We start from the raw sequence: 13,662 nt of genomic DNA, 5'->3' as shown, positions 1-13,662 counted from the left end.
GGTAAAGCATCTGATGCCATGCGAAAAGTCTAGTCTATGTGCCCAAATGATGTCCAAAACCCAGTTCCAGAGGGTCCACTTCTCCGTTGCTCAATAAAGCCAATTGAGAACCCATAGTCCCAACAGTACCAAAACCAACTTGACACTGTTGTTCCGCTGTGCAAGCGACCCAATGTTCATCACCACGCCCAGAACCGTTATATCTCGCCAACGCTGGCCGGAAACCTGGGGTTGAGTAGATCCCCTACCACTCTCCTCGGATGAGATGTCTGGCGTATCAAGTCCACTGCGATCCTCTGTCTTCTGTCCGTCAGGAGCCAGATTCTCTGTCTCCTCCTTTGCCCCCTTCTGGACACTATTGTCCGAGGCGGGGATTCTGGACTCCTGCGTTCCAGCTGTGGCTGGAGGTGGTAAGGTTGTCGCTTTCTTCTTTCCTACGAGATATTCGGTAATCTCTCCAGTCGCTTCGGATACCTTGTGCGAAAGCCAGACAAAGCCAATGGTTGAGATGACAAGGTTCAGTGATCGCCAATTGGTCGCCGGGAGAACAAGCAGTATCCCATGTGTGTCGACGGCGAGCCATCCGTGAAATTGGAGGATAAACGTTTCCAGGGAGCATTGACCTATGAAGCAAAACATTGTCGAAGTGTATGATCGCAAGATGGGAGAGGCATTTCGTAAGATGGTGTACGCAACGACGGGAATAATGGAGACGACTGGATGATACACGTTGTAGACGAACTTGTTTGGTAGATGGAGTTCGAACCAGAAAAACCAAACCATAGCTAGTGTGGACAATGCGATCAATTTTGGTCTCGCCGATACGAACCAGGGTCTCGATTGGATGTCGTGTTCCTTGATTTTGATGTAGATCAGGGCACTGAGCATACCAGACCAAACAATGAAGAGATCCAGAGTGACTCTGAATGACCACTCCGAAGCGGACCAGTTGATACGGAAGATTACGTTGAGAATGGCAAAGACATCTTCTAGAATCCAGTTATAGTGCATGAATACCGTCATCAGACCCGCTGACAGACCAAGCTTAGCCAGTAGAAAGGCCATATTATTGTTGTGTTGGTGCCCCAACGCCATGGTCGCATAGATCGTGAGGTACCACCACGAAACCAATGGCGCAAAATAGTAAAACAAGTAGTCCGTGTTCATCGTGTAAGGTAACACCACAGACAAAAGGTTCAGTCGGACAAGGACAGCGGCCACTCGATCAAAGCCGAAATCCGCTTTCTTGTAGTAGAAGAAAAAATGCCCATAGCCAGTCATGAACAGGTAGGCAGCGACCAAGACTCGGATGGGGTTGTAAATACCAGAGATCTTGGAGGCGCCAAAGAAGTGATAAATCAAGATGGCAACTGGCACTATGAGCACGTCGTCTGGAATGATCGACTTACTCTGCATCCATCCCTTCCACTCATCCGTCACATCTCTATTCAAGAATCCCAAATCCTTGCCTTTGCTCTTGAGGGTCGATAGACCGACACAAAGCCCTATGAGGAGCAACCCTCCGAAGACGTAAGGGCTGAACGCCTTTTCACCTTTGACAAAGATGTTGGTCCTGTCCGCCATGAAGAGATATATACATGCGATTCCAAACGTCCAAATGGCTCCGGCAATCGAAGCGCTAGGTAGATATCGTCGGAGTGGAGAGGAGGAGGCTGGACTCGTCAGTGCATGAATCCCAGTGTCTGGACCTACATAAGCGCGGAGCAAGATATAGACCGAGCGGTGGCCATACTGCCAAGAGGAGGAGCAGCATGCCTTGAATCGGTCTGATCCATGGGTACCGACTGCAGCATAGACCAGGTGAGGTTGTATCGCGCATGACATCATTACACCGCCAACCGAGAAGGATCTCTGCTTGATAATTGGTGATCTTATTGGAGAAATGCAGCCCGTCTTTCGTCTCGGCCTCTACGAGCATCTTGTTGAAGACAGAGGGAATGACCAATGGAGGGGGATTCGGATGTGTGAGGCGAGCGTAGAGGTCTGCGTTCATCGCCTCGACATCGGTATCGAGTATGGTCTGAGCACGCTCTTCAGACAGTTTTGATTCAATGGGCTCTGTGACGGGGAGGAAGACGACCGCATCTGCGATCGCAAATTGACTGGTGGACTGCCGAGTACGTAGAGGGGATTTTGAAGGTTGCGAACCGAATTCAGGCAATAATCCAGGGAAGGAGAATCCAGACTGAATGTTCATCGAGTCCCAAGGGTTCACCAAAGGGATAGTCGGGGATCCTTGATGAGTCTTGAGTCTTTCGAATGTGTCGTGGACCATCAAGCCCCATGCTCCAAGACCGCCAGATTCGGGATATCGCAAGTACCAAAGCCCTGATCCGAGGACAAGGAGCGATGCTGGGGTCTCTGGCACTTCTGACAGCTGGGCAATGGTCCGAGAAGCGTTAAGATAGGGATCCCTGAGCCCAAGATGTCAGATATAGACGACGTCACTCTCGGAGACGACATACCACCAAAAGTCTATAGAGACTGAACTGACTCCATCGTCCAAGGTCATGGAGCGATCTGTATGCTTTTCCGCTTCCGCCTCCCATCCTTCCGGCACTTTGCCCTTTTTCCCATCGACTTTTCTTACTAATGCAAAGTAAAGTTCTCGGACCAGCGAGTCTCCAATGAACAAAACCTGACGTTTGCGAGAGGGAAAGACGACGGCGTCTGTGGAATCGCCTTGCGATAGGAGAGCAGTGTTTTCAGTAGGAGACGCGAGACATGTGAACAAGGCGTTGGATTTGAGGGGAGCTTGGTAGCAGCCTGCGAATTCCATCAGCATGGAGGAAGATGCTTCCTTAAGCTTACCCTCTGGCTGCCAGATCGTGTGCTCCGGATCCAGCCAGGTGCCTTGATTGAGGAGCGAAGAGCAGTGATATGGGTCGGCACCATCTACGCGACGCCATCAGCGAGGAAAGCAAACGGCGGACATCACCAGACGTACCCAGAAATGCCCATCTCAGCAGATTCCCTAGCACCACCGCAGCTAATATTGTCCCACAAGCATGATGATACCACTGTGGATTGAGACGAGATTTACTCGCACTCATGCTAAAAAGTCCAGAGACTGGTTGGGATACGCCCCTTCTGCCGCCAGGTCGAATCCTCCACTCCCTGTTATACCAAAAAACCTACTCGAGGATCGCCAAGGTATATCGGATAGAGCTCTATCTATCAGAGAGATGGTCTCAGCGTATCGTGTCTACGAAGAGGGGTTCATCTGTGGACCGTCGGGTCAAGCTTGATCCAGAAAATGCAAGTATTTCCCAGAAAAGCAGGCGGCGACTACCGCTGTGCCACGCGATCGACTGCCGACGGTTTTGAAATGTCTCATGCACACATTCATGGTGGTGGGATGCTGGTATCAGAGCCGGCTACTGCTGCTGCCCTTCTATATGGCCGGGAGAGCATTTTTACAAGTCAGTGAGAAGACTTTGAATCATACGAATCGACCATGATCATCATGTCCCAGCGTGTAGGATTGAAAGTCATTATTCAACCCAACGCCGAGGAGAGAAGACACTGTGACCATAGCCACCACCTATCACTCAGACACGCCTTGTAAGCGAACATCCCAGGTCAATGAGGCAAAAAGTCACAGATGGGACAAAGGGAAGGTACAAGTATGATCAGTTGTGCCTGTGACGTCGAGGGTCCCTTTGAGGGCTCGCTGCGCAAAACAGCACATATCCACTCTGCTCTGTCAAATGGTCTGGACTGACTACGTGGGATATTGGGGGACTTTGAGAGGCCAAAGTAGCCGTAAGGGGTGGATGTGGCTCCCAGTGACATGGATCAAATTAGAGGGACGGCGGTCGACGGTGGAAGAGAGGAGTGGGGCGGTTGGAAGGGCGAATTCCAGCAGATAACCACTAGGTAATTGTCTAAATTGAGGTATGTGGCAAACGCCGTACGTCATCGTTTTTGCCAAGTCATCCTTTGTTGAATTTTTGACTCCTCATATATAATGACAATCTTTTGGCCACCCGACTCTTTTGGTTCTTTCCTTTCCTCCTCACTCTCAACTGCGACAACCCTCCTCAGTCATCTACTAGGCTCTCTGTCCTCATCTGACATTTCTGTGAACCACCATGGGTAACATCATCTCCGCCATTGCCAGAGTGAGTGCAAATGGCGATCCCATATTCTCAAGTTAATCAACTGACCGGGAGTCCGCCTCCAGGGCATCAACGCCGTCTTTCAAGCCATAGTCAATGTATTGACCGCCATCGTGTCCGGTATCGCCAATGTCTTCATTGCCATCTGGAACTTTATCACCTGTGGCGCTTGTGGTGGACGTCGACGAGGAGGGAGAGGGACGGTCTAGTCGGGGTTCGCTGAAGAGGTAAGGACAGGATGTCCATGTTGATATTGACTCCCTCTTCTAAGCTACTCTTCTCCGCCGACATGTCCCCTCAAGTCATCCGAATCGCCGTTCATCCTTCGAATCGACCACTCCCGACTCGCGAGATACACGACACTTCACGCCTTCCGTCTACCCTATATAATGTAGCCATAGCTCTTATGTCATCTGATGCATATGATAGCAGATATTATGATGGCGCTCAGCGGTCCACTTATAGTTTGAATGGCCCATGGCTCAACGGGTCGGAAGGAATTTCGCCCTAAATGGCGGCATCAACTGGAGGACACAATAGGTATGATGACATTCCCACTCACGCTTCAGAGTACATCTGCTCATCTGTTCGCTGAGAGATCTGTATCAGTTTTTCGCTTGGCCTTGTTTGCCCAGGACGTACGCGGAAGACGATGATGCCTGCAAAAATAGCCGCTGTGAATACCAGACCAGAGTAGATGAACCAAAACACGGCCCAGCCTGCAATGCTGACCGTCAGCTCACTGCTTTTCGCTCTCTCTCGCCCGCTACAAACCACTTATCGGCCAACCTAAGAGCTCTGAGAACTGTGCACAGTCTGACGTATTGCGCTTGTCGAATAGCCTCTCGTCCAGATAGTCCCAGACGACATAGAACAGGCTCATCACCCCTTACATCAGTCGCCGCGAGGGTGCAAAGCGCTCACCAACGAACAAGATGTAGAAGCGGAGCGCCTGGGCCGCCGTAAGTCCAATTTTTGATGGAAGGAGTCGCGTTACTCACATTACCGTGATCTCCGAACCATAAACCAATCAGGACAGCCTCGCAGACAATGATGCTCGCAAAAGCGCTATGTTCTATCAGCAAACATCATCCTGCTGTGACCTGCTCACATCCAGTGATCTGCACGCAATATCGGCACCAACAGACCGATGTGAATGACCAGGGCGGCGGCTTTACTCGCTACTATGTGAACTGGCGAGTGGGTCAGAAGCAGAAACAAACTTGACTCCTTACATGCACAGAACTGCAACAACATCAGCACTTGTGTGGGCGGAGATCTCAGCCTCACGATAAACAAGAATCCGAATATGCTTGATCCAACATAGCCCGCACCTAATGTTGCAACTGCCGAACTGGACCAGAACAGTTGAGAATATGTTGGCATCGCATATGGATCCCTGGGAACGCGTGGATAAGTCCGCATCAATCCCATGATGTGAGTCGCTCCGCCGTCATTTGGATCGATGCAGATAGAGACTACTTGCCCTCCGCAGAGTAAGCCAACAACGAGATGAGAGAGCTCATGACATCCAGTGACGAACAACTGCGACGTGTGGTCAATGATCGAAGTGTCACTTGTCTCGGTCACCAACGACACACCTTGAGACCTGAGATGATCTCTCTCAATATCGGAACGTTCCAAGCGATGAGGATGATGACAAACATAACACAAGCTACGATGACTGTATTCGTCTCTGATGGCAGTAGCCGTAAGATCGTTTCTCAGAGGATGAAGGGCCGCTTACGAAATTGGTTTGGTGTCGAATCAGCAGCTCTGGCTACGAAACGGTGAAGAGTTACGGTCGATGACTCTGCTGGTCCTGTCACAACATGTGATGGATATGGCGACATGATGGCGGCTGGGGTGGTGGACAAATGCTCTGATGTGCTGATCCAGGTTGCGAGACACTCCAGGCTCGAAGCCGGATGTTCAGTGTTGTGAGGTGGAGACAAGTAGCCCTTGAAATGACAGGATTGATCGGTGGAGCACACGCTTTTCACCGAAGCGTGTCCTAGAAGTCAATAGGAGATGATGAGGGAAGATGGACGATGTGAAGAGCAGCAGGTCAGTACTATCAAGACGAAGATAGAATTGTTTACGACCGGCCGGCCCCAAGAGGCTAAAATCCCCGAATGGGAGGAGAGTCAAAGGAGGGTTGAATGACCACCACCACCAATACCACCGACACGCTTAAAGAATCTGTGGAGGCAGAATCACCGCATAGCTTTCATCTTTGTAAGAGCTTTGACGAGTCCCCGGCTGGCCTGTGAACTATTCCGAGGTAGACATGATCCATAATGTGCTAATGGCAAGCTTCAGACAACTTCTGAAGCAAGAACGGATAACAGGTCTTACCGGGGCGTCCGTTTAATATTCCCGAAATCGTCACCGATTTCAGCGTACGGGGAACTTGTAGGACTGTTGCAGAATCATTTTCGTCTGTACCAAGACTCGTCACCATGGCCAGCTCTAGCACCCCAGCTACATCGACAGCTCCAAATACAGTCCCTATACCGAGCGAGGAGACGATTGCCAGAAAAGTGAGTCTGATGATTCGGTCTAGGGAGCCTCATTCGAAGGTCGAAGTCGCTCCCATCTGCGATTTTTCGAGGGCATGAATGACTGACGCTTATACTTTGTTCAGTTCGATAACTGTGTACGTTGGAACAATGGACCTTTAGGCATGAGGTGACTGATATGACCAACCTTCCTTTTATCTCCAGCTCGCCGACCTCATTGTCAACGCTGGTCTCGGTTTCGGTGTCGGTGTTGTCGCTTCCGTCCTTCTCTTCCGACGTGAGGCGAAAGCGGACTTGAATACGAGTCTTCATACTGACTTCAACGTAGGCAGGGGATGGCCAGTGGCTCTTTCAACCGGGTACGTTCCCAGAATGGCTGGATACGACGAGGAGAGATTCCTGACGTTTTCCCACAGATTCGGTGCGGGGGTCGCTTACTCGAACGTGAGTTTGACGGCAGATCATCGACATACCCACTATGACGGATCACCTTTTTGCTGACGACTGTGAAGTGCAACTACTCGCTTAACCCATACGTCCTACCCGGTACCAAGGTTCTCCCAGCAAAGCAATAGAGAATTAAGAATCGTAGATGCATGCCTCCGGGTGTTAATGATCTGTCGAATCTATGACTACTGTCGTACGATGCGCCAAATCGCCTCGATACATTGATCTTCACAGCGGGTCCAATGCAGTCTAGCTCCAGCTGTGGGTCACGAATATGAGGTGGCTCTGTTTAAAGTTACGGACAAGTCACGGGTTTTCTCTCTGACACCCTTAAGCGTGCACCTAGAATCCCGTGATTACAAACCGACCGACCGACCGATCGGGGTCACATTCCATTCTAAGACCCCTCTTCCACCTATGATGGCCGCCTCTGATTGCCCAAGGTGGCATCCTGAATTGTTTTCCCTTCCATGTCGCTGAAATGCTTTTGCTCGATGCCGAGAATCACTGGATTCGACCGGATGATGCATGAGCTTTACGTCGTAGACAAGTACTGGCACTTGAAGCTCACGTCTTCTGTATAAAGCGTAGCCTAGACCGACTGCCAGTGGTATCGATACGATCAAGTTCTAAAGATTGGGGACGAACCTCAGCCTCAATACTCTGTATCGGTTACTTCGACTGACTCTGAGACGCTTCAAATTGTCAGGGGTGTTGGCGGGCGTAGTCGCATATCTTCTGGTCATCGGAATGGCTCTCATGATGTCCAGGTAGCTGTCTAACAAGCTGCACAAGATAAGGGTTGGGTGGTTGTCGTTGTCGATCGATGCTGCGCCAGGTACTTCTCACACAGGGCTCAAAGTAAATCCACGTCACGAGCGAGAATACCAACTTGGACCGAAGCGTGTTCCCGGAAATCCGTAGCGGTTATAATTCCTTCAATCTTGCCAATGACCCCTTTGCATCTCTACCTTCTCTCTCTCGACGACTGATCCGGGGCTCTTGTCTTGTCATTCGTCCATTCTTGAACTTCTCTTGACTAGACCTGACAAATCTCTTGTGATCAGATTCAGCATACGTTCAGTCAGTGAGTAGCTATCTGTGCTCTGTGCCCTCAACCTTACCGGATCTCTGCTGACTGACATTTCACAACAGAAACCCCAATCGACTCCTTTATTTCCCCCTCTTCACACCATGGCAGGCCCTGGCTTCCCTCCCTTTCCACCCAACAAGAGCAGATACTCTCCCAGTAGAGCTTACGGAGATGAGTATGGTGGTCCACCTCCAGTAGCCATACCACCCTTCCCTCCCATGCCTCCTTACCCACCACGTCCATTCGACGTCTACGGATCTGAACCGCCCAGACCTTCATATGGCTACGAGCAGCCTCGAGGTGGCTATGAAGGGGACAGATACGACCCCTACCAACCTTCTTCAAATGGCGCATACGACCCAGGTGTACCTCAACTCAGACAGCCTCCTCCACCCTTTCCACCACCACCAAAGTCCCTTCCTCCTCCTCCCATGAACTTTGCATCCACGATGCCACCTCGACCACCACCCATGAGGTCAGCTCCACCTGTCAAAACAGACTCAGCTCCCGACCATGTGCACGAATATACTCTCTTGACCGAGATAAGAACCGTGGATGTCGGCGGATACACGACTGCGATCTACTCCCTGCCGCCAAGTCACTTGCCGCTCGAGAAACTTGTCGCTATAAATCCAGACGATGCCCTCAACCTTCATCGTCATATCTGCTCTACAACCAAATCAGTATGGTATGCCGATGGGTCAAGCCGGGCAGGCGAGGGATGGTCAGCCGCAGTCGAATGGAAGAACGATTCGAGTCGTTCCGATAAAAAGATGCGAGGGTGCGTCGGCGACGCAGACGCCCTTGACGCCGAAATTGGAGGACTTTGTAAGGCCGTCGAGGGATTTGAGGAGCTCCTTCAGCTGTCCATCAAGGATGGCAAGCCCATGTCCCATGAACTGGTCGTCTTTTCGGACTCTCAAGCCGCCATTGTCAGCATAGACACCTCGTCACGGTCAGAAGCACTCCGATTTGAGCAAATGTGGCGCAACATTTGTTCACAATATCTTCAAGCGACGATGAAGCTGGTTTGGATACCTCGTGGGAGCGATATCGAGGGCCATGTGCTCGCCGACAAAATTGCCGTTGTAGGAGCCAGCAACGCTTATCTCAAGAAACGCAAAGAAGGGACTCTCTCTGATATTTACCGTCGACCCGGCGGTGGAGAGCCAGAACCTCCCGGTAGCTCAGTTGCCGGCGCCTGGCAGCGTGGTGACGCGGATCTGTCGAGACGAAAAGTCTTCTTTGAACGGCCTGTTCCCGCCCTAGTCTCCGCCTCGCCTCCACCTGACGCCTCCAATGCTGAGAATGATTACGGTCGATCTATGGAAGCAGAAGCCGCACAAAATGACGCGGATGACGACGCACAGCAACCGAAAGACGGAGCCATCTTTGTTACCCAGTGAGACGACATTCACATGGGATGAACGACACTGACGAGTCACAGCTTTCCATCCGAAGTCACCGCGAAGGATTTGGGGGTTCTGTTCGCCAAGTATGGCAACATGTGAGTGCCGAACAGGGTTTCGTGAATCCAACCTGAGTCCTCCCGCAGCGTGGCTGTGGATATCTATCACATCTCGTCCGCCCACCCTCGCTTTGCATTCGTTGCGTATACAGACCCGGCGTCGGGCCTGGCGGCGATCAAGGAACTTCACAGGCAGGCGATACCCCTGGAAGACGACTTTGCTCGACAACATCTTGACGATCTTCGTGTCTGGCGTGACTGGACGGGCCATCTGACTGTTGTTCCAGCCGAGCCTCCTCGCCTGGTGCCCCAATCCGTCATGGCCGATTTTCCGCCTCTCCCAGAATGGGCGCAAAGGTCAGCCAAGGACACTAAATCTGGCTCGGGACCACCGACTACAGTCAAACAGGAGCACAATACCGCAGGAGATCATGAAGAATTGGAAAGGAGAAAACGCGATCGCGACACTCAAGGTTCGCATTTAGCGAGATCGTGAGTCCGGGCTGCATGGTCCGTCAAGAGGCCTCGATTGATAATTGTGTCAGCTCTCCGCCTTCGGAGATTGACTCGCCTTCCCCGCACAAACGCCTTCGTCAAGATATATTGGTAGAGCCTGCCGTCTCACGATCCAATGACCCCAAGTTCACCGCCTCAATAGGCTTACCGACTGATCCTCAATCTGACGCAAGTCCTGACAAACTCTCTGTCAATCACAGCTCTCATAATCACACTCTTATGCCACCATTTCCTCCTACTATGAATCCAGATTTCACTACCAATGGCCATCTCTCGGAAGTGTCGACAAGTCACCAGGCGAATGCCGTCCGCCTACCTCCCACTCCTCAGACAGCGGAGAAGCACCCTCTGTTCCACGAAGATGGAAACTCTCCCGCTCGTTCACTGTCCATGGATCCATCAGGCCAAAGCTTGTCCTCAAAACGACCATTGACCAACTCGGCAGCGGAGCCTCAAGAGCATCCGATCAAGATTGGAGCAAAAACTTTGCAAGCTCTCACTGCGCTTGTGACATCTTCATTCGGCAAGGTTGACGTAAATAACTGGATCGCTCACGCTTGTTTCATCGCCGCGGATCTTGATCATGCTAGACGGTCACTAAAGGAGGATTTGTACGCTACCGATCAAGCTTTCCTCACTGGCAGAGATCTCGAACAGACCCTCTCAGCTCGCGGCTTCACTCCCGCACGGGTGGATGCTTTCATTACTAAGGTGCTCAAGGTCCTTGATGGAATAGCGCTCGCCGAGCAAGATGAATCGCAAGAGTCTCAAGACATAAAGCCGAGGGCAGAGTGCGAGAGAGATCTAGAACACGCCTTGTCCAAATACCCGACCGAAACGAAGGATGCGGTGGAAAGTGCTGCCAAATTGATGGAGTATCTTATCCGCGGTAAAGAGGCTCAGGAGAAAAAGCGATTGGATGTTGAACGCCGCGTCAAGGTCCTAGAAGGGATGGTCAAGATCGGTGAGATTGTCGGTGGAGTGGTGAGGCACTTGTTGAACGAGACAACGGGATAAGAGAGGGTTGGCACACTTTGCATACTTGCTTACGTAATGACCATCGATGATTGCATGGGATGTTTAAAATCAAACGCGTCGAGGTTCTCTTTGTTGCATTCGTCCTTCGAGACATCTGTCAGGGATATCACTTGTCTCCTACTCAAGAGGAAGGGAGCTTAGTGTCGTTGTATGAGCTGTGGTATGACCACTTAGGAGACGAGAGCCTTTCAATCGGCGCGTTGGTTCTTTCAGGACACAGATTGGCTCCAACGACCGCAAACGACCCGGCTTCGGAGTTTTCGACCAACCTGCTCTCGATGTCTCAAACAACATTCGATAAACCCGTTCACGCTCTGCAATCTATAGCACCGCCTCTGCAGCCCGGTAAAATCGTATCAGGACCGTCCAGATCCTCATACATCATGGAGTCCAGCAAGTCAGCCATCGCGGATGCTGTGTTTGCTCCGCCTGGTCCACAAGAAATTCTGTTAAAACGCGATATTCTATCTCCAGTACGGCTGAACAGTCTGGGTCAGCCATCGATTAGCTCGAAGCTACTGCATCCTTCTAAACCTTCTCGTCTATCGCTTCATCGATCCGTCCCAAAGCCAGCTCTCGTCCCCGACGTGTTCGCGGCGGTGTCAGCTGAATCTTCTTTTTCCTCTCGCCCATCTTCAACGACAGTCGCAAATGCGAAGCGCGTAAACGATGCTGGCAGCTTACCTGCGTCGAAGAGATCAAAGATTGATAAAGGACAAGTCGAAGTCTTCACCGGGAAGCACAAGGCCGAGGAAGAAAAATGGAAATCGAAATGGATTCGAGCATTCCCATCTTTGGTCTTTCACTTTGAAGTCGGAGCAGATGCTTCGCAGCGAAAAGGTTTGATAGCCAAAGTGACAAGTATGGGAGCCGTGAGTCGCGAATCTTCTCCCTCAAGGGAAGTAAGAGAAGCTGACTGAGAGCTGCAGAAAGTCGATCAGTTCCTCTCCCGGAGCACGACACATGTCATCGTCAAGTCAATCCCCTCACCTTCCAAGGGGAAAGCCAAACTCGATATCGTTCGGAAATCCATACCACCACGGGAGTCGCCAAAGAATCCATTCTTGGATGACACTGGCGCGACCGAACTAGTGAAAAAAGCGGAAGCGCTGAACATGAAAGTGTGGACTGAAGAGAGTGAGCAAAAAGATCCATTGGGATCCATCTAGCTGACAAAAACTTGAAGAACTACGCAGCATGCTAACCAAACTCGCACCGGATCAAGTGACTGCAACCGATTCTTTGCGCACTTTGCTAGAGGACGAAAAGATACACGGGACACGAGAGAGGGACCTCAATGCTCCCAGGCCCGACTTTTTCTACTTCAAGCCGGGATCTCGGTATCTGCTTGTAGAGGACGCCACAGCTCGTCACCGGACAGTCATGACGAAGGAATACAGCGCTGTCCCGAAAGACGGTGCCTACGAATGGCCAGTCCTGTTCGAATCCTTCCTACGACCATCTTCCAGCGTTGCACACTGCACCTCATCCGCAGAAGAGATTCGTGACCGTGCATGGTCATTGTATGTCGACCGAAAACCGTATAAAGGCGAAGAACCTCCAGACCTGGATCGCCAGACAAGCATGTCGAGCCGTGCAGTCGCTACACCAGAGCCTTCAGAACTTGCGCCGTATCTTCTCGCTTCTGGAAACTCTGTCACAATCACCTCCAATATCGCTTCCACGTCAGCCACCAGTAATTCTCCTGGAATCTTCACCGGACCTGGGTTCGGGCCAAAGGATCGAGCATTGGCACAGATGAGCAAACGCATCCAGGTTCTTAAAGGCAACGCTCATCTGGCAGCTACGAAGCGCCGAGCCTCAGAGCTTCAGCTAGCTTCAGCCCCATCAAGCATACGTGTACCGTCGCAACCTAATATCGCCCCCAAAAAGGTCTTCATGACGCAGGAGCAAGTCTTAAAAATGCTTCAGCAGATCAAGGCCCCCGTCAATGAAAAGCCTGTATCGCGTGAGAAGCGAATCGAGAATCATGAGAAAGTGTATTCGGGTCTTCACGGAAGAGACCAGGAAGTAGCTGCAGGATATTGCGAAAACTGTCGGGTGCGATACACTGACCTGTCTGTGGTATGTCGATTCTCATCCGTCTACCAGAGTCTGATACTGAATTTCCTTAGCACATCACCTCGAAGAAACATCGGCGCTTTGCCACCGATCCCAGCAACTTTGCATCCCTTGACGAACTCCTCAAACTTCTCGTTCGGCCACTAAATCCCGCCGTCTTCTCACAGCTGCCGCCCGTGTGCGTGACTCCACATGGCAAGGACGACTTGTGCGACATCTGCACCACCGGTCAATTCTTCTCATCCCAGTCGTCACAATCGATAGGGACTGAAGTCGACACGGATAATGACAGCCAAGATTACGCTAGTCAAGGCAGCTTTGACGACCTGATTGTCGACGACTCATGACCCGGCT

At 51.3% G+C, this 13,662-nt stretch overlaps 7 protein-coding genes across 7 annotated transcripts; 4 read left to right on the top strand and 3 right to left on the bottom strand.

Annotated features, from left to right (window-relative positions):
• Positions 1-26: 26 nt before the first annotated feature.
• On the bottom strand, positions 27-3,333 carry BD324DRAFT_625303 (10 TM acyl transferase domain found in Cas1p-domain-containing protein). The gene is made up of 6 exons (XM_022015783.1): positions 2,969-3,333; positions 2,833-2,916; positions 2,487-2,787; positions 1,714-2,435; positions 1,410-1,673; positions 27-1,370 (listed from the first exon to the last, which is right to left on the bottom strand). Exons 1-6 carry the CDS (start codon positions 3,072-3,074, stop codon positions 91-93), a joined length of 2,757 nt encoding a protein of 918 aa, XP_021871255.1. The 5' UTR covers positions 3,075-3,333; the 3' UTR covers positions 27-90.
• A 703-nt stretch (positions 3,334-4,036) lies between these two features.
• Positions 4,037-4,576, top strand: BD324DRAFT_625297 (hypothetical protein). Its single transcript, XM_022015782.1, has 2 exons — positions 4,037-4,145; positions 4,208-4,576. The coding sequence occupies exons 1-2, from the start codon at positions 4,116-4,118 to the stop codon at positions 4,349-4,351; spliced, it is 174 nt and encodes a 57-aa protein (XP_021871254.1). The 5' UTR covers positions 4,037-4,115; the 3' UTR covers positions 4,352-4,576.
• Positions 4,495-6,284, bottom strand: BD324DRAFT_433797 (peptidase M50B-like-domain-containing protein). Its single transcript, XM_022012772.1, has 10 exons — positions 5,890-6,284; positions 5,744-5,838; positions 5,433-5,687; positions 5,378-5,387; positions 5,254-5,335; positions 5,144-5,210; positions 5,067-5,094; positions 4,917-5,030; positions 4,705-4,861; positions 4,495-4,649 (listed from the first exon to the last, which is right to left on the bottom strand). The coding sequence occupies exons 1-10, from the start codon at positions 5,993-5,995 to the stop codon at positions 4,625-4,627; spliced, it is 939 nt and encodes a 312-aa protein (XP_021871253.1). The 5' UTR covers positions 5,996-6,284; the 3' UTR covers positions 4,495-4,624.
• Positions 6,285-6,604: 320 nt separating this feature from the next.
• BD324DRAFT_650820 (hypothetical protein) lies at positions 6,605-7,239 on the top strand (the record flags this gene model as incomplete). Its single annotated transcript, XM_022018208.1, has 6 exons — positions 6,605-6,685; positions 6,790-6,801; positions 6,869-6,941; positions 6,993-7,023; positions 7,081-7,108; positions 7,177-7,239. 6 exons carry the CDS (start codon positions 6,605-6,607, stop codon positions 7,237-7,239), a joined length of 288 nt encoding a protein of 95 aa, XP_021871252.1.
• A 287-nt stretch (positions 7,240-7,526) lies between these two features.
• On the bottom strand, positions 7,527-7,872 carry BD324DRAFT_650819 (hypothetical protein; the record flags this gene model as incomplete). Its single annotated transcript, XM_022018207.1, has 3 exons — positions 7,527-7,618; positions 7,683-7,740; positions 7,798-7,872. The coding sequence occupies 3 exons, from the start codon at positions 7,870-7,872 to the stop codon at positions 7,527-7,529; spliced, it is 225 nt and encodes a 74-aa protein (XP_021871251.1).
• A 162-nt stretch (positions 7,873-8,034) lies between these two features.
• On the top strand, positions 8,035-11,656 carry BD324DRAFT_433403 (hypothetical protein). The gene is made up of 5 exons (XM_022012771.1): positions 8,035-8,198; positions 8,267-9,606; positions 9,652-9,711; positions 9,760-10,164; positions 10,218-11,656. The coding sequence occupies exons 2-5, from the start codon at positions 8,306-8,308 to the stop codon at positions 11,203-11,205; spliced, it is 2,754 nt and encodes a 917-aa protein (XP_021871250.1). The 5' UTR covers positions 8,035-8,198; positions 8,267-8,305; the 3' UTR covers positions 11,206-11,656.
• On the top strand, positions 11,610-13,655 carry BD324DRAFT_579514 (Dfp1/Him1, central region-domain-containing protein; the record flags this gene model as incomplete). The annotated part of the gene is made up of 4 exons (XM_022013385.1): positions 11,610-12,098; positions 12,156-12,363; positions 12,413-13,311; positions 13,362-13,655. 4 exons carry the CDS (start codon positions 11,610-11,612, stop codon positions 13,653-13,655), a joined length of 1,890 nt encoding a protein of 629 aa, XP_021871249.1.
• Positions 13,656-13,662: the final 7 nt, after the last annotated feature.

This window comes from Kockovaella imperatae (genome assembly GCF_002102565.1).
Source record: "Kockovaella imperatae strain NRRL Y-17943 chromosome Unknown BD324scaffold_6, whole genome shotgun sequence".
Lineage (NCBI taxonomy): Eukaryota > Fungi > Basidiomycota > Tremellomycetes > Tremellales > Cuniculitremaceae > Kockovaella > Kockovaella imperatae.
The sequence above is the reverse complement of the archived record's forward strand: the minus strand, read 5'-3'. Positions and strand labels throughout refer to the sequence as shown.

Excerpts from the sequence above, each read along its gene's own strand:
- BD324DRAFT_625303 (XM_022015783.1), bottom strand. The coding sequence starts at position 3,074 with ATGAGTGCGAGTAAATCTCGTCTCAATCCACAGTGGTATCATCATGCT. Across the intron at positions 2,788-2,832 it reads CACGATCTGGCAGCCAGAGG|GCTGCTACCAAGCTCCCCTC; the intron begins GTAAGCTTAAGG and ends TGGAATTCGCAG. Across the intron at positions 2,436-2,486 it reads GTCTCTATAGACTTTTGGTG|GGATCCCTATCTTAACGCTT; the intron begins GTATGTCGTCTC and ends TCTTGGGCTCAG.
- BD324DRAFT_433797 (XM_022012772.1), bottom strand. The coding sequence starts at position 5,995 with ATGTCGCCATATCCATCACATGTTGTGACAGGACCAGCAGAGTCATCG. Across the intron at positions 5,095-5,143 it reads GGTTCGGAGATCACGGTAAT|GCGCTCCGCTTCTACATCTT; the intron begins GTGAGTAACGCG and ends ACGGCGGCCCAG. Across the intron at positions 4,862-4,916 it reads CTTAGGTTGGCCGATAAGTG|GCTGGGCCGTGTTTTGGTTC; the intron begins GTTTGTAGCGGG and ends TCAGCATTGCAG.
- BD324DRAFT_433403 (XM_022012771.1), top strand. The coding sequence starts at position 8,306 with ATGGCAGGCCCTGGCTTCCCTCCCTTTCCACCCAACAAGAGCAGATAC. Across the intron at positions 9,712-9,759 it reads TTCGCCAAGTATGGCAACAT|CGTGGCTGTGGATATCTATC; the intron begins GTGAGTGCCGAA and ends GTCCTCCCGCAG. Across the intron at positions 10,165-10,217 it reads GGTTCGCATTTAGCGAGATC|CTCTCCGCCTTCGGAGATTG; the intron begins GTGAGTCCGGGC and ends TAATTGTGTCAG.
- BD324DRAFT_625297 (XM_022015782.1), top strand. The coding sequence starts at position 4,116 with ATGGGTAACATCATCTCCGCCATTGCCAGA. Across the intron at positions 4,146-4,207 it reads TCATCTCCGCCATTGCCAGA|GGCATCAACGCCGTCTTTCA; the intron begins GTGAGTGCAAAT and ends GTCCGCCTCCAG.